This window comes from Crocodylus porosus, unplaced genomic scaffold, assembly GCF_001723895.1.
Source record: "Crocodylus porosus isolate Cpor-Errol unplaced genomic scaffold, CroPor_comp1, whole genome shotgun sequence".
In the NCBI taxonomy this organism is placed as follows: Eukaryota; Metazoa; Chordata; order Crocodylia; family Crocodylidae; genus Crocodylus; species Crocodylus porosus.
The window spans coordinates 191,159,378-191,184,591 of record NW_017728906.1 but is presented as its reverse complement, the minus strand read 5'-3'; the positions used below and the strand labels follow the sequence as shown (position 1 = coordinate 191,184,591).

At 41.0% G+C, this 25,214-nt stretch overlaps 1 protein-coding gene across 1 annotated transcript in view; it reads right to left on the bottom strand.

The window, feature by feature from the left end:
* Positions 1-25,214, bottom strand: part of DLG2 (discs large MAGUK scaffold protein 2) — a 1,592,593-nt gene that overhangs the window by 1,555,088 nt on the left and 12,291 nt on the right. The window contains exon 2 of the mRNA XM_019530402.1: positions 13,300-13,431. Coding sequence (XP_019385947.1) covers positions 13,300-13,431 — 132 coding nt within the window. The remainder of the gene's footprint in view (positions 1-13,299; positions 13,432-25,214) is intronic.

The window sequence follows — 25,214 nt, the reverse complement described above, 5'->3', positions numbered from 1 at the left end:
GATGCTTTAATATGCAGTAAATTAGTCTACTGCACAGTAAAGCATCTTGTGTAAACACTCCCACTATGTACTCAGTGTTGCTCTGTTGGATTCCTCCAAAGAGTAAGTGAGGAAAAGCCTAAGAGGAAAGCCTAAAAGCAGGCAGGATGTGGGGTTATAGAGAAAAGAAGGAGATAGAAAACTGCTTTAAAGAAAAAAAATTGTTTTCTCTAGGTTCTCTCAAAACAGTTCATTTGCATTTTTTTCATTGTAAGAAATTTACACTTATTCACAGTGACAGCCAAGAAAGAACAAAGTCACACTACAACTCTACAGAAAGATGTGTGTACAGGCTGTAGCATGTAGCTACTCTACAGTGTCTGTATTTTCCATTTTAGTGGTGCAATCTGAAGAAGCATCCCATAGTGATTGGTCCATTACCTGAAATTATTTGGGCACCAGTAGGCTAGTGTTAAATTCTCCTTTGCCAGGCCCTGGGATTTGAATATGGCAGATTTGTCTGTAGAACTATAGTCTCTTACAGATGATCAGTTCAGCCTACAGCTAACCCCAGAGCTGAGGCACAGTCACACATATTGTTGGTCCAGAGTTCAGACTACAAATAGCCAATGCTGCAAAAATTCTATTTTCTTTCTACCCACTATAGCAAATACCATTAAGAAGCATACATACTGCATGTATGCCAAAGAAATGATAATACCTATCTGCCATGGAGCATATTAACACCAGGATTTCCAAATGAGTACAAAGGAATTCACTCAAGGGTGCCAAAGGAAGTAGCTGAAAAAATCCTGGAAATCTTCCACACCTCTGGATGATAGGTGACGTTCCAGAGAACTGAGCAAAGCCAATAATCAATAAAAGGGTGGAAAGGAAGATCTGGAGCTCCTGCTACTTCTATGTATACTTCCTTAATGGCATTCCCTTTCTGCCATTTCCATTTCAACACTCTCTACTTCCTGAATGCAATGCCTGGGAAATTATTTGCAGAAATTGTAAAGCATTCTAGCTGTGATTACCTGGAGGATAAAAGACTGATCACTAGCAGCCAACTGGATTTGTTAAGAACAAATCATGTCAAACCAACTATATTCCCTTTTCTGATAGGGTAACTGGTTTGGAGGATTAAGGGAATGTGGTTGATATAATATACTTGGAGTAAGATTTTAACAAATCCACGTGACATTTTCATAAGTAAACCAGAGACATGTGGGACAAACAGAATTAAGATTAAGTGGATACATAATCGGCTGAATAACCAGGAGCGCAAAGGGTAAACATTAACAGATCAATGTCAGATAGGCAAGAGGTCTCAAGAGGAATTCCACAAGAATCTTTTCTGACTCCAGGATATATTTATCAAATTTTGCAGATAACAGAAAACGGGGAGGATTGCAAATACATATTGGATCAAGATTCAGAGGTATCTTGATGAATTGGAGACCTGGGTTATAAACAACAAAATGAAATTCAATGAAGACAAGGTGTCACACATAGATTTAAAAGAAATGGAGACATACAGAATGGGAAACAATTGGCTTGGGACTAGCACTGCTGAGAAGGATCTAGGACACAAGTTCAACATGAGTCAGCAATGCAATTCCAGGAGCCAATGGAGTTATACCAGGGATGAATTTAGCCAATTCTTTCAAAAAGATCATAGTCAATATTTATAATTGCTTCTGAAGACAAAGAGTGTGTGTATATAGAGATATAAATATACAGATATATAGCTATAGTTCACTAATGTTAAAGTGTTTCAGTCAAATTCAAATCCCAAACGTTTTAAAAAGATATGTTCATTAAATCAAAAATTGGCATCATAGTTACCCTGAAATGATACAGGACAATGTAAATTCTCTCTCTTTCACATTACACACACACACACATTTCAGGCAATTTTAAAATGCCAACAAAGTTCTTAGAAATAAATTATATATACCATAGATGCCAAATATAGGATATAGATATAGAGGCAGAGAGAGAAAGATCAGCTCTGCTATTTTAGAGGTAAATCTAGATATGAGGATTACTGATACAACAGCTTGCTTCAGATTAACATTTACCTTTCATTTTATTACTTGAAGTCAGAATTACATTAGCAGGACATAAATCTCATCTTTTACTACTTAACTCAAAATAATCTCTCATTATTATTAGTGTCCCTTTAGAATCTCTCAGCTTGAAGAATGGCATGCATCTTATTTTAAGTAAGGTAGAATTATGTAAAAATATTACTTAATTTCTCTGTGATTCTCATTACAAAGCAAATAATAAAAGGCTCTCTCTGCTTAATCTGATAAAGATGGCAACCTTGTACTGGGACACTAGCCATATAGCAACAGCTGCTACAATTGCATTTTTATTCATTATAATTATACAGATAGTGTATATATAGCAAAACAGTATTTTAGAAAATAATGTTTGAACAGCTTTTACTCTTTATGTTATATTGAATCCAAGTGAGTATGTCAATTATTAGCACATTATGGACACTCAAAGATAGTCAGACACTTTAATTTCTATGCAGTCTTTTCAATTATAATGTGAAATATATATAGAAAAATCTCAATTCATATTCTAGCATGTAGTTGTGAGCATACATAAGTTAAAAGGAGATAAAACATTAAGTGGATGTTATATTAGGATATTATTTAATATGAGGATTATATACGATTATACCTTGCCTAGGTTGTATCACTCCTGTAATCTATTTTTCTGCATGTCTGGGTCCAGAGTCAAAGTACAGACCCAGATTTGGGATCCAAAATCTGTTGGCATTCAGATCCAGATTCTTGGTTCAGCCCACTGGAGAAAGCGATCAAATGGAAAGCTGAGACACTAATCCAAACTTCACCTGAACACAAATATTCGCAAAGCCTTGCCTTTGGCCAATGTTTATTAAGAAGTTTATAAATTATTAGAAATTTGTGCAAGCCTCACAAGATTGTCAAGACTTTCTTTTCTGTCTCCATGCATGTAAATGCGAAAGGCTAGCAGACAATCTCTCTCAATGAAAATAACTTCTTGGATATCTTTTAGAACTTGTATAAGATGCAAGACAGCAGATTCACTGCTCCGAGCTGGCTGCAATCCAGACTGAAACTCAGCAAGATCACACGATTTAAAAAACAATCCAGAAGATCTATCACTTGTACCTTTAATCCTCCTTTGACAAAAAATGAAAGTTAGCTTGCTAAGAGAATTGAACTTCAAGCCTGAAAGCAGCTGCAGCTAACTTCAGGCAAAACAAAAGCAGCCCTTGAATTTAAATGTAAATTCTGTGGAGCTTGTTGTGCTGTAATGTGAGAAGGATGCCAATTTGAGAAAATAGGACTTTGAGATTTACAATGACAGGCTCTCATGTCATCAGAGATGTCACTGAAGCACATCTGAATGAGACATAGTAACATTTATTCACTTCATATCATTGCCTTCCTCAACATTTGTTAAAAAGAAGATATGAAAGGAACAAATCAGGATTTTAGCATTTTCAGATATGCTTTAAGAGAAGACATCTCTCTTGGCCCTTAGAGGTACAAGTAGAAATCCATGGAAGAGGTATTTCCATTACCTCCTTTTGCAACAAAGGGAAAACAGCATATTTTCTCACATACAACATACACCTTTTCCCCCAAAATCATCCCCCAAAATTCAGGTGGTGGGGGGGCAGTGTAGTAAATGGGGAAGCTGATTTATTGCCTGGAACAGGAACACCCTGCTTTGATTCCTACTCCACACTGCATCAACTGTAGTATTACTGAAGGATCTGGAGGAACACCTGTTCACCAGAGCACCCCAAGGGATGACAAGGTCCAACAGTCACAAACTCCTGTAAAACCGTTTTAGGCTGGACATAAGGAAAAACTTCTTTACTGTCTAAGCCTCCAAGGCCTGGAACAAATTCTCCACAGAGGTGGTGCAAGCATCTACTCTGGACACTGTTAAGAAACATCTGGGTGCCTCTCTTGCTGGGATCCTTTGACCCTAGCCGACTTCCTGCCCCTTGGTCAGGGGGCTGGACCCGATGATCTTACAAGGTCCCTTCCAGCCCTAATGTCTAGAAATCTATTAAATAAATCATTAGGGATCACTATACAGAACAATACAGCCAAGCAAGTGCACCAAACACATAAGCAGGGTAACAAGTGTTCCACAGTATATCCTGAGTGAGTATGAGGAGACACAGCAGCCAACTGTTTTTTCTGCTGAAAAACTCCCATTATGGCAATTCCCTCAGCATTCCCTTTGCTCTGAAGCTCTACCACATAGCAGCTGCTTAAGTACTGTTCCTTACTTGAGACTCAGAAAAATTTTTCATGCCAACTGGGTCACCGCCACTTTAAAATAGCCATTGTCAATCCGCTTCTCCATCCTCACATCTTCATTGTTGCCAATTTTTGTGATTTTTATCATACGCTATTTGGTGTTTGTCCTGAAATCTCAACTCTAAGCATCCAATGAATGTCAGAAATCTCAGATTTCATCTAAATGAAAAAATACATTTTCAGACAGCAGGGTTGCGGAGAAAAGGTGAAAAATATAATCCCAGTGCACTTTAAAGTTGTGGTATTGTTTTCAGAAAACAAAAGACAACTGTAAACAACCCCAAATGGATTGTTCATTAAATCTTACAATTTTTAAGCAGATCTAATGATTTTTTGTGGCTGTCAAATGGTTTTTGAATGGGATTGAAAATACTATATATTCTAGTTACAAGCCATGGAGATACCTATCCTATCTTAGTTTTCTTCCTATCAATTTGATTCTTCCTTCAACACTTGTCAGTGTGCACCTGTCCACCACTTCCAATGTTTTATTTTACACCCCATTTCATCCATCCAGCCTAAAACATCACAAATTTACCATTAGTCTATGAGTTAGCCCTTTGTATTCCTTCTCATAATTCGTCTTTTCTCTATGGCATCTTTTAGTCGACTTGTCATTACTTTAAAAAAAACCAAACTCTTCATCTTCCCTCCCAAACTTTTCCATAGTCTCCTTCTTTATCTCCCATCATATCTCCCATTTGACCTTCTTACCCTCAAGCTTGCAACCTGGGAGCTAGGTCTGATTCTTATCTCTCAGCTGTCACCAGACCACATCCAAATCTTGATCCTCAATTTCTCCAAGGCTCCCTTCCTTTCTTCCTGTCCCTATAGTTCTTGCTTCTCAGTGGCCGCATCTACATGTGCAATAATAGAACTGAATAACCGTGAAGCAAATTGCTCCACAGGAAACTACTCCTGGGTACAGCATCTACACATACACCTGGGACAGCAGTAAATTGAACTGGGAAGGAGCAGTTTAGACCAGGGCTGATCCTGCCCTGCTCTTCCCCCCCCGGCAGCAGCCGGGGGATCTCCAGCCTCCGGCTGTAGCTGCCCAAGTGCCAGCTCTGGGCTGGCAGAGGGTTTGGGGGTCAGTCCCAGTCTCCAGCTGGAGGCAGCAATGTGGCCTGGGGTTCTGGGCAGCAGCCCTAGGCTGGCAGGGGGTAGAAGAGGTCAAGCCTGAGCAATGGGTGGCTGTGTCAGGAAGTGGAGGAGCTGGCTAGGCCACGAGGCTCCTGCAGCTGCTGAGCCATGTAACTAGGCCAGGTAGATCCAGCCAGCAGCCAGACCCCATTTCCCAGCAGCCCCAGCTCCCAGCCAGTCTCCATGGGACCCTGGGAGCATGTGGGCATGACAGCGTGGGGCCATAACAACATGAGGCTGAAAAACTGGGGCTCTGCCTTGGCCCAGTGCTGCACTGTCATGGCCCCATGCTCCTGGGGTCTCCATGGAGACCAGCCAGGGCTACACGGGCAGGGCATGCAGCTAAGTGGAAACTGCTCTGAGGTTGGGGCTGGGATCTTGCGGCAGTGACAGCATGGGACAGAGGCAGGGCAGAGCCACGATCTGCTCCCTGCATGCCCTTGCCCACAGAACCCATACTCAGATCACTGCCCATATACTCCTGCGATGAGTACAGCCCACAGGCAGGGGCTGTGGTCCACGCTGTCATGGCCACATGCTCCCATGGGCTCCGGGGCTACAGGGAAATAGAGTATGAAATCAGCCAGACTTTGCTGACCCCTAGGCTACGCAACAGAGGTGTGGCCCTCTCCTGACTGGGCTGACCAGCCATAATTTAATCCCGAGTCAGCATCTACACATTTGCTGCTGCATGGTAAATGACAAGTACTATCCTGCTTCAGAGCTTATTAGTTTCATGCAGCCTAGGACTGCATGTGTAGACATGACTAAATGTCTCATGTAGACGTACCCAGCATCTCCAAGACTCCTTCCTTTCTTTGCATTCTTACAATTCCACCTCCTTTTCAGGCATCCATTATAGCTGCCCTTCAGTTAGGACATGTTTGTTTCTAGCCCCTATAACATCCAGCTGCTGATATGCATATTCAGTGCATCTTCCACCACGCCCATTATTTCAGCACACTGCTCTATCATTTATATCCCTTGGCTGTATCCCATTTCGATAAGCTCTGACTATAAGACTCTGTTTCCACAAACACCGAGATGTCTTAAGATCTTCAGGTTCAAGATTTTCCAAGATTAACCTCTATATGAAAATGATTCTTAGTCTCCGTCTCTCATTCCCCAAAGTTTCAGTAAAATCCTTTCACCTATGTTTCTGCACATGATAATGTTAATTTCCTATATACATACACTATATATATGTGCATACATACATACACAGAATTTTCCATTTCAAAAACTTAAATGTTAATTAAAGTCATATTGGACTGATCCTGCCACAACTATCAGCATTTATGCTGAATTTCTCCTTGGTATGTGCTAAGCCTCGTACAACTTTCTGCAGCAAAAAGACTGAACTCTACAGACATACATATACCTTAGCAACTGGCCTCTCTTATCTAGAAAGCCACATTACAACTGACATATAAATTACACAAAAACATGGTATAAAGCAGAAAAACAAAGACAATTGCAAAACAAGAATCTGACTTCCTTTATATCTTGATTTGACAATGACAATTCTGCTTTTAAAATATTTTTTTCTGACAGGCTTTATTAAATAAACTGAACAATGTCAACAGTCTAAATAGGAATGCCTTCTTCTTTAGAAAGAGTGAATAACATCTTAAGTCTTCTATAAGTCCACAGTGTCACAAGTGACCAGTAAGTTGTATAACCTGTAGAACAGCACTTACAACAGCAGCTTTTGAGAGAGAGAGTTTTATAATGTCTTTCATTGTATAAAACCATTTAATAGAAATAAAGAACATGCTGATTTTAGCTGAAAATACTGCCAAAACACTTTAATGGAAAATGAAGGAAAAGTAAGGCAATCATGAGCAAAAAGATAAGACGTGGTTTAAAAATCCCCAGGAAATGTGTCATCCTCTAGAGGCTGGGTTTATCCAAATTTTAGAAAAATCTATAGAGATTAGTTTTTACCTAATACTGCATAAGATGATTACAGCTATTTGTGGCAGTTTAAATCCTGCTAGAAACAAAATGATGTTTGAGAGAGATGAATCCACAAAAAAACGCACTCATAAACCTCTTTCATTTATTCTCGTTGACCAGAACAGCCTCTTCCATTCTAAGCTGTAAAATCATGCACTTTTCTTAATTAAATGAAGCACAGAGATATGGCAGAGGTTTTTAGAAACAAACTGTACTAAAGTGTATGTAGGACATCACGAAAACTAATTAAGGTACATAATAAAACCAAAGATAAATATTCATAAACAGTTCTTTGATATCAGGTGATTAGATATAGTATTTATGCACTGAAGGACTTAAATGCACAGCTGACCAAGACAAGAAGGCAAAGATAAGATACTCTATCTGGATCCAGTACGTATCAAATACGTACCTCTTCTGCAAAAGCACATTAAAGTTTTGAACTTTTGTCTTTCTAAAGATAGATAAAATCTATACATAGCTCTTTGAAGGTCTACAGCTGAAGGTGGAGGCTATAATAATATGTATGTTTCAGTGCTCACCAAGTAGGTTGTTGGCCACGAAAGTTCATGCCCTTCTGAACCAGATAGTATCTAAGGTGTCCTCCTGGTCTACCTTCTGCAAGCCAGGTAAGAAAGGAGTTTAACAAAGCATGTCTCTGTCTCCCAACCCCCAAGGAGCCATAATTTTTGAGGACACATGATCTCCATGAGCCATCACTATTCTCCCAGAAGCAACAGTAGTTATGCCATTACAGGCTCAGGAATTCCTATGCTGCTCACTCTTCTATACCCTTTAAGCTGCTTTTAGGGGGGAAAGTGGTGGGCTCAACAAGCAGAGATATTGGACAGAGGGAAAACTCTAAATGTTCCTAGAGGCTAAAACAGAGGGGCTGGAGGAAGGTGTAAAAAGGCTACCTCTGATATCTGTATTGACTTGTGCGGGGGGGGGAGGTGTGGAAACTCAGCTGAAAAGGGTACGAGCAGGTACATGAAATAGCCAAGACTTTAGAAGCTTGGGAAAAAAATGTAAAACCTAAGTAAAGTAACTTGAGTCTGTAGATTTAAGCCAGGCCGAGATGAATAATGGCAAGGGAAGACTGTCACTCTCAATGTCCTGGATCATCATACTGACCACTTCACTGTTATGCTTTTCCTCCCGTTGTTATCTTGTATCTGAAAACAATGGAGCAATGTCAGGAGAGGGGTTATCCCTTGATAAAAATCCTAGAATCCTACTAATGATTGAGTTTATGTATTTTCCTCAATCTTAATAACTCAGTTCAACACTTACAACATCTTCACATACTAACTTCTATTAAACTGTTACAGCCTCCTGTGATTTCAGCATCCACTGAAAAATTAATAAAAATTCAGCATACTAATAAAGGACTATACTCAGTTTTCTCCATCTCTCTGTGTTTACATCTTTGTCACTTTATTTCTGTAATCTGTATAATTATTATTTTTATCCTTCTTCCATCTCATAATTTGTTCTTTTTTCCTGCCAATATAGTTTCTCTTCTAATGTTGCCTTGTCATGGGGACAATCAAATGGAAATGCTACCACTGTTACCCTTACATAGTAACACTATATTTTACAAATGTTCTAGCTGTGAAAACCTCAGACTAGGAAAGACAAAAAAAAACAAACCAGTAAACCAATCAATCAAAAAAAACCCCAAAACTCTTCTACTACTCCAACAAAGTTAATTACTGAATGCAATCTTTATTGAGAAAAATGTGGAGCTCATTTTAAAAACTGACAACTTCTGAATAGAAGTCCTTCTCCATCCTTTCCATTATCCCCAACCTCTTCTTTACAAGGGTTTTTTTTTTCTCTCTCTCAGAGGATTAGGGCTATGTTTTCAAAGAACTGTTTGGATTACTTGAGACTAACAAGACTCTTGAGATGTTAACTTCATATCTTTCTGAAAAGATGTCCCTTAGCAACTGCTAACTAAACATAATAACTCCAATAAGAAGTTTATCAAAAAGAGCAGCCTGCTGAGAATGGAGATGTTTTTGATTCAGAACTATAACTTAAAAGGCCAATCAATCACTAATAATGTTTTGTTTTGTTTTTATAAAACACGCTAAAATCTTTAGATTCCATATTACAAGTCTCAATTCATTTACAAGTCTTCATGAAAAAAGAAGCCCGCAATATGCTTTCCAAAATGACCTAGTTTTCTTCATGCTCTTTCCAATTTGGGATTCATCAGCTTATGTCTATAAAACACACTACTCATTAAAAATATAGGAACTCTGAAGCACTCCATAATTTGGTGCCCAAGTATGGCTCTAAGTAGGTGTCCTTTTAGCTGGTTATCTTAATCAAGGGAAGATCCATGAGTTTTAAAGACATTTTGGAAGGTAATCCAAACAAGAGGCATACAAGAAACTAGTCCTATTCCTTACTATAATTTCAAAAGTGACCAGTCCATTTGGGTTCCTTGAGTTTTAGGGAGTTTGGGACATATTTAATTACTCACTCTCTAAACAAGAAGACTTGTAAGATGATCTAAAATTGGAGCTTTCAAAATCACTAGTAACTTTTGAAATGTTAAGATAGCAGACATGATTTTCTGCTGAAGAAAAAGTAAGCATCACATTCAATGTTTATTTGAATGTAATCTAATGCATGGATAAAAGAGACACAAAACTAAAGAGGCTAAAACAGATGTCTAGAAGTAATTTTCGTTAAAATACTGATTACGTAATATCCTCATTATTGATTATATAATAGCATCATCTCACACTTAGGCACCACTGATGAGAGATCATTTTTGTATCAAGAATCTAGGCCATCTAAAGAGCAAATTCCATAATAATAGACTGTAAGCATGGTCTGCCATTCCAAAAAGCTCTTCAACAAGAACTGTAGGAATAGAAAAGATAACAAAAGTCATACAAATCAAAACTCCAGCCTTTCCTTATGAAGTGTCCCTCCTTTCATTTGATTACAAATTGCTGGAACAGTAGTACTGACCCACTAGTGGATATTTGAATTGTTATAATAATTTCAAATATCCAATATTTCAAAAATAATTGTTATAATAATTTTACACTCCAAATATTGTTATAATTTTCAAATATTTCAAAAATAAAAATGCACATTTCATGTGCATTTCTATATCCTTGGATATCTCTAAACAAAAGGAATAAGAATTTTCTCTAATCTTTGTTCTTTAGTTCAAACATGAATAATTTATCACTGTGTCTGGGATATATTCTTTTTATTTCATTTATACTTTTCATAATAAATACACTAAAAAGGACAAGAAAGTTAGAAAATGAAAGCATACACTCTAATGGAACAGAGAAACTACAATGCTGATGCATAGGGCAGCATAAGCATTCATTATGTCCATTTGTGGAAATGTTTATAGATTGACAAAACAGAACACTTGTATTTTCTCCTTGAACGTAAGGGGGGAAAAAGCACTGAAACAATGCCTACCCCTTCTCACCAACTTTAATGACTGAAGAGCCCTGATGTCAAGTGCCTCAGCTTTTATCAGGTTTATTACAAATCCTCCTTAGACAATTTTCTATGGCTCAGTGTCGCAGGGCTCTTAGGTGCTCTGCGACTGGAGGGTGGAATTGGCTCAGAAGAGACCTCTGGTGACGGGAAGGGGGAAGCGTAACTGCCCGTCCCCAAGACTGTGCAGGTGCAGGTTGCCTTAGCAACCAGGGAAGCCTAGAGCCAGGAAGGGGCGGCGCTTAGCCCTTCTTAAGCCCAGGCAGAAGGCCCGGAGAGCAGTCCCCTTCTGGCAGCCACAGGAGCTCTGCGGGAGAGCTGAGCAGACCGGGTCGAGGGTTGCAGCCTGGGCGCTCTGACCGACTGCAATGATGCGGGGAAGACAGCACTCTATGGGAGATAGGAACTAAGAGCCAGCGTGGCATGCAGTTTATGTTATGAGCCAGGAGGCTCCTTGTTGTTTTGTCACGACCATTTGTCTCATGATTTAGTTATCAGCCGTTTGGCTTGTGATTTGGTTATCGTTATACCGGAGGACCGGGTAAGGATATAGGGGTGAGAGGAGGCCTCACGGGGGCTCCCCAGTAGCTTGGGGGTTCCCGGTGCCCAGCGGGGGCGCAGTGAGCAGTGCCACAGGGTGCACAGCGTGACGAGTACCGGAGGGGTGCTCGGTGCGGGGAGGTTGGAGCCCCAGCTGGAAAAGGGCGCTCAGGCCCTAGAGGGGGCGAGGAGCGCGGCAAAGGCCCTAGAAGGCGGCAGTGGAGAAAACCCTGACGAGGGGGCGGTGAAGAGCCCAACAGTGAGGGTAGTAAGGAACCTACAGTGTGGGAGGGGCAATAAGGGGCCCCAAGAGTGAGAAGGGCATTGAGGAGCCCCAAAAGGCAAGCGAAGGGCCAAGACCCAATATCATGTTCCGGAGAAAGATTACTTCACCAACAACTGCGAGGCTTGGGCTGCGGTGCAGGGGAGGAAAGGAGCCGCAGACAGCGCCCCCTGTCATTGGGACGTATACAAATGGGCAGCTTTCCGCTAGATTTCATCATTCCTTAATTATGAACAAGATCAAGACGTGGCAGGCGAGAATAGGCGGGCGGCGGGCCCATTACAGGAGGTCAGAGCTGCACGTCTGGAGAGGCTCTGGAAATGATACTCCTGCGACACTCAGTGCAGTGGTGCACAACCTTTCTGACCCTGTGGACTGGATGAGTGGTGTGGGGTCAGATCCCACGCACAGCATTGTTCTGAGGGCCTAATCCAGTGTAGAGATGGTACATGGGCTTCGTCGACCTGGCCCCATGCACCAGATCTGGCACACTGTGTGCCAGGCAAGTCCTGCATGTCTGGAAAGCAGACTCACATGCCAGCACAAATCTCACACAGAAGGGCCACGTCATTTAAGCCACAAAGCTCCCCATGTGTCCAGAAATTTAAGAGCTGCAGCAATCAATGCTGGAACTACTCCACTGCCACTGTAGGTAGGATCCTGTCACCACTACCCCACCATCAAATTTCCAGACCCATGCAGGGTACCCATAAGCCAGATGACAGAGGCCCACAGGTAGGGTCTGGCCTACAAGCTGGAGGTTGAACACCATTGGTTTAGAAGGTATGAATTAATCTACTGAAAAATAGTGGGGCAAACTGGCATTCTGGATCCAATATCCCCAAGTTCCGGGGAAATCTACATCCATCCATTTGGCATGTTTGCTTTATGGGACTGCTGGAAGCAGCAATTCCTTCTGAATGAAGAGTCCTGGCTCATACTTCAGTTTTTAGTCATTTCATAATAAAACCACTATACCAGGTCCTCAAGTCAACTATTTTTACTTGCAAGGAGCATGTAAACAGATGCAAAGTAAATGGACAAGAAAATATTACTGTTTTCTCAAGTCTATTAAAACTTTTTAATATAAGATTTACATGGAATACACTAACAGAAAAGATGTTGTTAAAGAGAACCATTCTAACAAATGTACATTCCTCCCCATTTTCTTGAATTTTTTTTTCCCTTTGGCTACCTCTTTTGCAAAAAAAGGTAACACAAAAGCCACACAAAGATTTTGGGTGGAATTCTAGTCTCAAAAAAGTAAACAAGAGTTTTGCTGCCTGCTTCAGTGAGTCCAGCATTTTACCCTTTACATTGGCATGGAAAATAATAATGTGTTCTATTCAGATGCAACAATCCTGACTCATATTATGAAAAGAAGACATATTCACTTAGAAATTATTAATGTATAGCTCTACATTTCAAGAATTTTTAGCTATATTTCCTTCCCAAACTTGAGTGTTTAAAATATTTGCAAATATTTTTCCCATCCAAAAAAATTCCAATTTATCTCTTTGAATAAGAGAAGCAAATAAAGCATTGTACACAGGTACCTACCTAGTAATGCCTGAAATAAGCTGCTCTTAAAGATGCCCATCACCTTTTTAATGGCTTTTTTCAGTTGTTGCTCTTCTGGTTTCTTTAGCTTTTTACAATATTCTTCCAGAAGCTGTAAAGCTCGGTCGGTATCTTAAAAAAACCAAAAAAACCACAACAAAACAAAATTTTAAAAAATTAAATAAATTATTTTAATTAATTAGGAAACATACAAAAACTCACACATACTAATTCACACATTTATCCCATGTTTCCATCAGCTATCTAATCACATATTCATAGTAGTAGTTTCATAGTAGCTACGGTCAGGAGGGACCTGAACAGATCATCTAGCCTGACCCCCAAAATTAGCTTTTATAATAAATGCTGTTAGGTTCCATTTTAGACAATTGCATTGTTAAGCAATTTTATACTAAAAGGAACAGAATTGTTAAATATTACAGCAAGGCCATGAGCCATTATTGCACATGTACTATCTAACTACAAAATACAGTTTAATCTTAATAGTCTAGAAATAGCTGAAAACTTTGTGTTTAGAATTATGATCAGACCTTCCATGAAAGATCCAACATTATAATAATTATTACTACCAGCTATGAAAAAAATTGGCCTGACATTTGGAGAAGAACCAAAAAAGTTTGCCTGATATTTTATTTGTTGCCAAAACACTGGGTTCCATTCCCTCTCTTCGGAGAAGCAAGTTTGGAGGCGAAAGACTCCAAGAATTTGTCATTAAATTCCCTCTTTGTGCTAGACTGCCACCTACTTTTTCAGCAAAAAAGAGTCTTTTATAGGAGAGTGCATTTCACATGTTTCCTCAAGAACACGAATCAAGTCTTACCATAGGCATGGTCTGACTCTATTACTTAGCTCCATGGACTTATTTACATAAATAGTGCAGAGCAGCTATAAACTGTTTCAAGATGGCAGTGTTCCACCATCTCTCTGCACAGCTGTAGCTGTAGCTGCCCCAGGATGTAGGGCAATTGAGAATTAGCAGGTGTCTAATGTCCCTGAATATTTGGATCATACCTCACATCTGTTCCTAAGAAGTTTGCTCATACTTGTACAATGATACTACCTCAGATGTTTGCAGTATGGTTTATCTGAAGTAAAGAAGTTATAAAAGCAATAATTATATTCAAATAAATACCTAAGCAGAGATGTCCTACAGTCAAATTCAATATAAGAGCTATTATAGCAGATGTTCACAATGTCTAGATGGACTAGGGCCAGTGAAACAGTACTGGAGATGCCTGAGAAGGGAGCATAGATAGTTATTACCACGCGCTTTCATCTGTTCTCTCAAAGTAACATTTATTTTCAAATATAAGAGATGCAAAAAAAAAAAGTCCTTTTGGTTAATCAAAAGAATATACACAAAGTGTAGCATCCGACTAGACTGGTGCTGGAACAGATCCAGTGATAGTGATTGCTGACATTTGTAATGATGTTGGCAGTCAAAGGTATAACCCAAATGGCAACTTTCAGCCCTTATGGAATCATATAAAAGCAGGACTAGAAGGGACCTCAGGAGGCTACCAACCCCCCAACTCAGAGTCAGATCACCCCTGACTAAACCATTCAAGTGTCTGCCTAACCTGCTCTTGAAAATTTCCAAGGATGAAGATCTCTCTGGGTTGCTTGTCCCAGTGTTTAACCAGCCCCCCTACAGAGAAAGTTCATCCTAATATCTAACCTAAATTTTTCCTGCTGCAAGTTGAGACCACTGCTCCTAGTCCTGTTGCCTTCCTTCAGATACCCGAAGAAACACTCCCTTCCCCCTTAGACTTTTCTCCAGACTAAATAATCCCAGTTCTTTCAGCCTTTCCTTATAAATTGTTTCCCAGGCCTCTAATAATTTTTGTCATTGCTGGGTTCTTTCTAATCTGCCCACATTGAAGCAGAAGGATGACTGCTTATTTGTACGTGACACTCCTGTTGATACAACCCAGTATGCTATTAGCTTTTTTTTTGCTACAAGAGCACACTGTTAGCTCATATTCTGCTTATGGTCAAGTGGAATTCCCTGGTCTCTCTCTACAGTACTGCAGTCAAGTCAATCCTTCCTCGATGTGTATTTGAGTATGCAATTGTTCCATCCTAAGTACAGCACCTCGTGCTTCTCCTCATTAAATGTCATTGCATTTAACTTTGAACCATTTCTCCAAAACCTCCAGGTCATTCTGGATCCTAGCCCTACCTCCAGAGTGTATGCAATTCCACCTACCCTGGCATCATCCAGAAATTTTCCTTCAAATCATTAATGAAGATATTAATTAATGAAGATATTAAATAGTATCAGGCCCTGGTAAACTGCAGTGAGCCATTGATAACTAATTATTAAAAGACAATGATCAAATTTACAGTATTTTCATCTAGGTCTGTATTTCCTTTGTTTACTGGTGAGACTATTATGTATCAAAAGCCTTGCTAAAAAGAAGGTATATCATATGCACTAGTCTCACCCCATCCACAGAGCCTGCTACACTGTCATAGAAAGAAATCAAGTTAGTCAGGTCTGACTGGCTCTTGATGAATTCACACTGCTTACTTATGATCACCTTCCTCTCTTCTACTTGCTTAGAAATAACAATTTCCTTTATGACCTGCTCCATGATCTTTCCTGGTCTTGAAGTAAGACTGTCTGGTCATGATCCCATGAACATTATAGTTGCCTTTTTCCAGTCATCCAGGACCTCACCTATCCTCTACAAGTTTTTAAATATGGTAGCCAGTGGCTCTGAAGTTCTTTGGTACTCTAGAGTACACACAATCAGGGCCCCACTAACTTGAAAACATCTACATTCTCTAAGCAAACCCTATTCTGTTCTTCCACAACTCTGGTCTGCTTGTCTTCTTCCATATCTTTGCAGCCATTGTCTGAATATCTGATATGCTCATCATCTGATAGCTGACCTTATTAATGAAGACTGAAATAAAAAAGGCATTCAATACTTTTGCCTTTTCTGTATCATCCATTAATAGATTGCCTTCTGCACTGAGTAAGGGACCTAAACTTTCCTTAGTCTTCCCCTTAATTCTGACACACTTGAAGATTTGGGGGGGGAGGGGCTTCTTACATCCCTTGCTAGTTGCGTCACAAAAGGTGTCTTAGCCTTTCTGATTTTCTTCCTGCATGTCCAAGCAATACCCTTATACTCTTCTCTGATAATATAGCCAAGTTTCTACTTTTTGTAAGACTGAGTTTCAGCTCACTAAAAGTATTGCTGTTTAGCCAGGTGGGATTCCTGTAGCACTTCCCATTTTTCTGTAGCCTCAGGATAAGCTTGTACATACAATATGGCCTCCTTAAAGTACAACCAGCTCTCCTGGATTCCTTTGCTCCTTATACTTGCTTCCCCGAGCAGTATTAACTAAAACAATAACATGTGCCTGATCTTGCAAGGAAAAAAGCACTTTCTCCAAGGTGCTAATATGCCCTTACCTCCCAGTTGTACCTCAATAAGATAAGGGTGCTCAGCAACTTGACAGCTTAGCCCATCTGACAATTAAGACACTCAAGAAATGTTAGCGTGCTGGCAGGGTTTCTGGACTGGAGCTCAATGGTTCAAGCAGGAGCTCCAGTAGCAAAAATAGCTAATCAGCATAAATGCCAATTTCAGTGGCTGGATTTCAACCAATTAATTGGACTAGAAGGTTGACTGATGATTTTCAAAAAGAACTGGTTCACAAATTATGTAGGTTGAGACTATTCGCTTCAGACTACTTACATTTTGTTAGCCAAAATACATTAGTACTTTACAGTGTAAGTGTGTTAACAGGAAACACCCTCAAATTCTTCATTGTTTTTGCGATTCCCATGAACCACTTTTCTTCAGGATTTAGACTGATATATAGGCAACCCCTGAGATTGGCCCTCACTGGCCAGGGATTAGGGGGGGCAATAGCTGGTGTCTCCAGAGATTGTGAGGACGCTAAGAGAACCCTAGTTGGCCACTGGGAGGACCTCTCCCTAATCAGCAATAGGCCACTGGGGGGGATCTCCCACCCTGTCGGTGATCGGCTGCTGGTGCCCCCCTGGTATCAGGAGGCACCAGTAGCCCATGGACTGAAAATAAATTCAATAAAATCTGAAAAGTTTCCTATATAAACAATCCAAAAGTTCAGGGCTTCCATGTCACACATCCATCTCCAACCACATGCATGCTTCATAGTGTACATTAGGGCTGTGCGAAACTTCAGGTGCTGATTCAATTTGGAAGAGATTCGGCCAATTTCGGTGGCCGAATTTCCGAATCTGAATTGAATCAGGAGACCAATAAAAAGGTCCTAATAGATTCAAAGCTCTCCAAATCGATTTAGAAAAGCTTCAGAGAGCTTCAGAGATTCGGGCAGTCCCCACTCACCACCACAGGGAGCTGGACCCAGACTCTGTACTAGTACATAGGGGGTGGGGGGGGAGCTGGAGGAGGAGAGGGGACCATTGGGGCACCCCTACCAGGCCCCATGCCCTGCCTGCTCCCCCAGCCACCCTGAGTGCCCCTCGACCCCCGCCTGCTCTCCCAGCCCTGTCAATGGCTGTCCCACCCAACCCCAGCATCCCAGCTCTTTAAAAAAAGCCCTACACTCGCCAGCTCCTGTGAGGCAGGTGGCGGGGGCAATACTCACTGCCATGAGCCCCCCCCCCACTCTCCCAGCCCCATCAATGGCTGCTCTACTTGGCCCCAACGTCCCAGCTTCCCCCCCCCCAAAGAACTGGGAGCTGGGGCCGGGCAAAGCAGCCACTGGCAGGCCTGGGAGAGCGGGCAGGGGATGGGGGCTCGTGGCAGAGCCTCCCCACACAGCATGGGGCAGTGGGAGGCAGCAGGGATTGTCCTCCCCTTCCCCACCTGGCAGGATCCGGTGAGTTTAGGGCTTTTATTTTTTAAAGAGTCAGGACGCTGGGGCCAGGTGGGGCACCCATTGATGGGGGTGGGGCCTGTCTGATTTAGAGGTTCAGCCAATTCAACAGCAGCCGAATCTCCAAATCAGATTTGGCTGAAACTATTCAGGACAGAGATTCAAATCACCAAATTGAATCACTGTCCTCGCAACTGGCCCAATCCAAAGCGAATATTAGCCACTTCGCATAGGCCTACTGTACATTATACAAAATCCTAGCTCTCTTTTTAATCACTGGTTTTAATCCTATTGACTTTGAGTAGTGAATAAGGGCTGTGCACATAGGTAAGGTTTTGGGGTATGGACAAACCTATTATAACATTCTTTCATATACAACATGCCTCAAAATAAGATAAACGCCTTGTTTTTTAAAGGCAAAATGAGGAAAAATGATCTTTCCTTGTAGTAAGTAACTGTAGCAGCAGCTTGGGAACCAAGACTCTTCTGCTCCCTGTCAACAGCATTAATTGCACTTTCCTGCTATGAAACTGTTGTTACTGTATTTCCTCACATATAATGCACAACCCAATTTCCAGAGATGTTTTCGGGGAAAAGGTGCATGCAGCATGTGAGAAACTATGGTATTTAACTGCTTGACAAGTGAAGGGGAGCTGGCTGCTACACAGGAGCATACATCAGCTGTTATGATATAACCATCATATACGTACAGGACCCTGTAGCAGTATGTTAGATATATCACATGAACTCTGTTTCATTCAGAGTCAAAGTTAGAGTTGCAAGGGTTCTGCTACATTTATATCACTACAGAATCATACGGAGGTAGCACTTATTAGATATAGATGTAATTGCTAGAACTGTCTATGCATGGTTAGAGAATCAGGATTATAATCCATACAGGGTTTGGGTTGCTGTCATGTTTAAATAATAAATCAATAATTCAAAGCAAGAAAGATACTGAAAAACATCATAAGAAAAGAGTAGGGTATGTCTAGGCTACAATTCCTGGCTGGGACATAACTTAACTGATTGTTAATTAACTCAGGTTACCTAACACTTTACTAAAGCTACATGATGCATAAAGATGTATTGCAATACTTGTGATTTCTCCTAGGGCTCAGTGTAGGGTGACAAAAATATTCTACCGTCATTTCAGAATTAGGAGTATGTGATCTTACCAGAAAAATCAACAGGGCAGAAATTCTGCTTATTTCATTCATTGGGCAGAATTTCTGCTTATTTCAATGTGTTTGGTACATTCTTTCCCCCAAAATAATCCAATATATCAGTTGATGAGAGCATTCAAGCCTTCCTACTAACATACAGTATACTAGTAATGTGATATATTACTAAGCCAGGGATTTTCAACCTTTTTTAATAAGTGTACCCAGGAGGTGGGGCAGGATGGCAAGCAGCCAGATGCAGGGAGCGGCAGGGGCGCAAGTGCCCAGAAGCAGAGCTGAGGGGTGGCAAGTGGTAGAGCAGTGGCAGCACAGCATCTGTGTGACCCTGCTCTCACCCTGCCCTGGCCCTGGTCCTGTGAGGCAGCAGCAGGGGGTAGCAGTGCTCTGTCCCTGCCTGCCTTTGAAACTGGGACCTTTCAAAGTATCCCCCCGGGAGTATGAGTACTCCCGATTGATAACTCTTGTACTAAGCTATCCAAGAAAAAAACCCACCTATAGATGTTATTCCAGATGGGGTCAGTAGAGAGTGATCCACATTTAAATAATACACCTTAATTATTTTCATATAATACAGATGTTAAACATTCTACAGAGAATTTTTGTACTTGACAAGATGTTCAATAACAGCTATTATTATCAATACATGTGCACTTGTAGAAAAAAATACAAAAAAAACTCGTCTTAATATAAATTGAATACTAAGATTATATCCGAATGGTGCCTAGTTTAAGTCAAACTTAAATACCAAAAGAAAATTCTTAAGGAACAGTGTCAAAAAAGCTGCATGATAATTTGTACAAGCGGGTAAATAGTGAACACACACATTGGAGTACAGAATACAGTTACCCCTTTGCAATGGAAAAATCAGTCCTTTACCCCCAAGGGTAAAATGAAAAATTTGGAAAAGGTCTAAAATGTGTTAAGATTCTCCCTTGATAATGAAAATCATATGCAAACTTTAAGTTAAATAAAATTAGCTTAAAACAGCGTGGCATTTTGTCTCCAATTATAAGTCACTGGAGTTTGTCACTGACACCAGTAGAGTTAGGATTTTTACCCAATGTACTTAAAATTCTCTCTCCTTCAGTTACTTGTCAATCTCTGTGATCAGAGATCCGTACTTCCTTTGCAAGACTTGATGGCATTGCAAGTACAGGAGACCCTCGCCATTCATGGGGAATACATTCTCATATGCCCCGCGAATGGTGAAATCTGCAAATAAGGCAGTGTTCGTGAACGCAGACGGATTTGGGTCAAACTGATTTACATGTCTGTCCCAGGCCCCCTCCAGGCTTTAAATTAAGCCAAACTCCTCCAGCATCCTGGCCTGCTCTCTGCTCCAGCCCAGCCAGGCTGGTCCCACCCCTCTGCTCCCTGGCCAGAGCTCCAGCACAGACTGCAGGTGACTGACTGCAGGTGACTGACTGCCTGGCTTCCCTCTGCCCCCCTCGCACCCTGTGCTAAGCAGGGATCCCTGTCCCCTCTGTCTTATACAGACAACTCTCAGCATTAGCCAGCAGACCACATTCTGGCTATGGTCTATGCTGTGGGAGACAGGGCTGTGTCTGCTTAGGGCTTTCTGGAGCTAATCAACAGGTCAGCTGGTAATGTCCCTCCATTCCTTCTTTGGAACAAGTTGTTTAAGAAGAGCTTGAACTAATGAGAGAAGCTGTTGTTTTCTGATGGGTTGATAAATGCTGATAACAGAGCTGATAAATGCTGTTATCAGGGGGTCGGGGGTGGGGGGGGCGCCTTCCTGATCAGAGTATCCTGCCCGGGCCTGGCCACACCCCCTCAGCTTAGCTCTGTAGAAGGGAAGGGAGGGCTGCTTTAGCGCCCCACAGCTTCTAGCTTGGGCCAGTGCAGGCATATGCCTGCATTTCTGGGATGTTTGTGCAGTTACAAACAGATTCAGGTTAGCCTAACCTCCACAGAATGAGTCAATTCAGGCTCAGGGTTTTTTAATGTCTGCCCCTAGCCCTTGAAGTGAATACACTTATACTGGTATGAAGTTACTTCATACCAGCATAGTGTATTACTATGGTGGAAGGGGAATAAAGTAAACACCTATATACCAATACATAACTGCTTCTGCACTAGCATTTTTACCAGCATAGCTATCTAGGTTAAGAAAAATTAAAACCCAAGCCAACATAGTGAACCAGAAAAAAAACTAAGATCCACAAACCAGCAAGTCCACTCCACCCTTAAATAACTTTCCAAGGAACCCGTAAAGAAGCATTCCTTTTGCTGCTTTGGCATCTAGCATGCAGACAGAGGATGCTCTGGCACATATCCATCAACAATACAGTCCCGTTTACGAAAAAGGAGACAAAAAAACTGAAAAATGGTCCTAGCCTGCTGCTAAGCAAAGACATATCAGACACCGGATGTGTCAAAGTGTAGCACTGACCAATTCAGTAAGAGATTTTCTAGAACACAGAGATTCAGAAAAATGCTAATTTATAATACATGCAAAAGATTATTTTTGTTTTAATGAAAGGAATAAAAGATTATGGCATCACTGCCCACTTTTCTTCCACAGAAGCATTACACTTAATCTGACAGACAGTCACCAGGGAGAAATGCTGCTTTGTAAAGTAAAACTTTCAACAATGTCTTATACAAACTATGCAGGGCTCACCTTAACAAGTGCTGAAATGCAGCTGAAGGGTAAGGTGAGAAAACATACTACACTAGATTTTAAGACTATGGCTGCAAAGCACTAGAACTAGTCGAGACTCTGGGGAACACGCAAGCACTTTAGGGCACCTTTTTCTGAGCTTGAATTTGTCCAGAATACCTACAGTGACCTACTGAAGTCAACAGCAAACCTCTTCTGGAGCTTATTTAGAATGAGGATTTTACCTAAAACACTTGCAAAAAGAACCAATCAGGGGAACATTAATGACTGCAAGTGGCCAGGCCTACCTTTTATGACTACATAACAAGCAGCTACTGCAAAAGTAAAATGTTTCTAACAATATCTGCAGATCAATTCAACAGTGCTGAATTCCTGCAGAATCCCCAACTCTAACTATGGCAACAACTAGATGTTCCCTATAAATGTTCCCTCCAAATAACTATCAATCCCAATTTGTCACTGTTGGTATAATTTGACAGAATCCTAGTCTGAGAATGCTGTGGTTGTGGGCAAAAACTGAAATATTAACTAGAGATGCAGTTTTTATCTTTCCTTGAATTTAATGTGTCACATTTTAGTTTGCATCTGCTTATTGGCATTAGGGATTTTAATTATCTTCAGGTCTCTGAACTGTTTTTTACATGTTACTTTCTTTTTTATTTTTAAAACAAATAAATCAATATGAATACTGACCCATTCCATGAGACTGCTTCCAGAACAGGAAGGCAAAAAGCAGCTAACAAAAGTGAGCAGTGTAAAATGCAAGGAGAGGAAAAAGAATGAATATGTTTTTTAAGGGAAGCCTTTGGCCCCTTTAAAAAAAGAAAAGGAAAAAAAAGTAAAAAGTTGCTCTGAAATCTTTGACACTTCAAGCCCTTTTTTGAGATGACAGATTAAAATGAGCATGAGAACTCAGTACAGGCTGGTCTCATGTTTTAATCCCACCTGATGTGATGCATTTCCCTCTCTCTGCTCAGGACAGGTCCAGATTTAAAATAATGAGGGGTTGTAAATCAAGGTAGAATTTAACATTCAGTCTGTTGGAGAAAACTTGCAGAGCACTTAACCACACTCCCCTGCCCAAAACCAATAACATTACTATGCCAAGCCTAATGAGAAAAAAAAAATCACATGCTACAATCAAGTTTTGAAGGAGCTGACAACAAAGGATGACAACTTTCGGAAGACAGACGAAGTAGCATAGTTAACTGCACAAAGGAGTGGCAGACAGAGGAGCATGTGACCTTGTGCAAAAGGTCTGTTAAATAGAATTGTAGTTAACTACCTGGCAGAAGCTTCATAAGAATTAATTGTGTTTACAACCTTCAAAAGATAAATCATTAAGCATGTGCTAGATTTTATTTATTACTGAACACAATGAGCACTGCAATCAACTTAAATCTAGGAAGAAGTATGAGCTTTTAAAATAACCACCGAGGACGATTCATCATTCTCTAACTTGTCCTGCTTGGAAAGGAAGACTAAGTAAAAAGCAGCTGTGTGTCATATAGTCAGCTTCTCCACAGAGATATAGCTTCTAGGAGTAAATAATGAATGACGGAAGGTTTTTGTGACTGACTAACGTTACCTTTTATGCCTAGATTTGTATTTAACTAAATCTAGCATTGCCACAACACAGAGAAGTCTGAATATAGCTTTTGCATCATGGCAATGATGTTCTGTGAATAACTGGTGCTATTAAATAAATTATATGATTTACATGAATGAAACTCAGAGAACTCACTTATAGCCAGATATATGGCCCTATACCATACAAACTGTTTCTGTACTCTTCAAGAGACACAGAATACCAGATGCATGTCAGAAGGATTAGCTGTGGGGTGCTGCTCACTATTAGGTTTGCTCACAATTATAGATCTGGTGCTGAATCACTTGGATGGACTGGATGTGTTCAAGTCAGCAGGCCTGGATGAGCTTCATCCAAGAGTACTGAAGGAAATTGCCGGTGTCATAGCAGAACAACTGGCACGGCTATTTGAGCGTTCATGGCACTCAGGGCAGGTCCTGGAGGACTGGAAAAGGGCTGATGTGGTCCCTATTTTCAAGAAGGGGAAGAAGACCAATCCGAGTAATTATAGGCCAGTCAGTCTCACCTCCATCCTTGGAAAGGTCTTTGAAAACATTATGAAGGACTGTATCTGAGGGAGTCAGCAGGAAAAATAATGCATCGGGGAAACCATCATATATTTGTAGCAGGTAGATCATGCCTAACCAATCTGGTTTCATTTTATGACAAGGTCAAAAAATGTAGGACGCAGTAGTAGAGACGGATGTCATTTTCTTGGATTTTAACAAGGCCTTCGATATGGTATCTCATCCCATTCTGATAAATAAATTAAGAGGCAGTGATACAGATGTTTACACAGTCTGGTGGGTGGCAAATTGGCTTAGCGGTTCCACCCAGAGAGTGGTAGTAGATGGGTCAGTATTGACCTGGAAGGATGTGGGTAGTGGGGTCCCAAAGGGTTCAGTCCTCGTACCTGTACCCTTCAATATCTTCACCAGTGACTTGGATGTGGGTGTGAAGTGTACTCTGTCCAAGTTTGCGGATAATACTAAATTGTGGGGTGAAGTGCACATTCTGGAGGGTAGGGAATGATTGCAGGCAGACCTAAACAGGTTAGAAAAGTGGGCAGTACACAATAGGATGCAGTACAGCAACGACAAACATAGAGTGATGCACCGAGGGCACAGATATATCCATCACGCCTACTGGCTGGGAAGTGACCCTTTCAGCAGCGCAGAAGCAAAAAGAGATCTCAGAGTCATAGTGGACTCCAAGATGCACGAGTTCTCAGTGTGATGAAATCATCAGCAAAGCTAACCGCACTTTATCATGCATCAGCAGATGCATGACAAATAGAACCAAGGAGGTGATACTTCCCCTCTATGTGGCATTGGTCAGACCGCAGGTAGAGTACTGCATCCAGTTTTGGGTGTTGTACTTCAAGAAGGATGTTAATAGACTTGAGAGGGTCCAAAGGAGAGTCACTTGTATGGTTAGGGACTTACAGGACAAGTCCAACGAGGAAAGACTGAGGGACCTGGACCTCTTCAGCCTCTGCAAGAGAAGGCTGAGAGGTTTCATAGATTTCATAGACATTAGGACTGGAAGGGACCTCGGGAGATCATCGAGTCCAGCCCCCTGCCCAAAGGGCTGGAAGTCAGCTGGGGTCATAGGATCCCAGCAAGATAAGCATCCA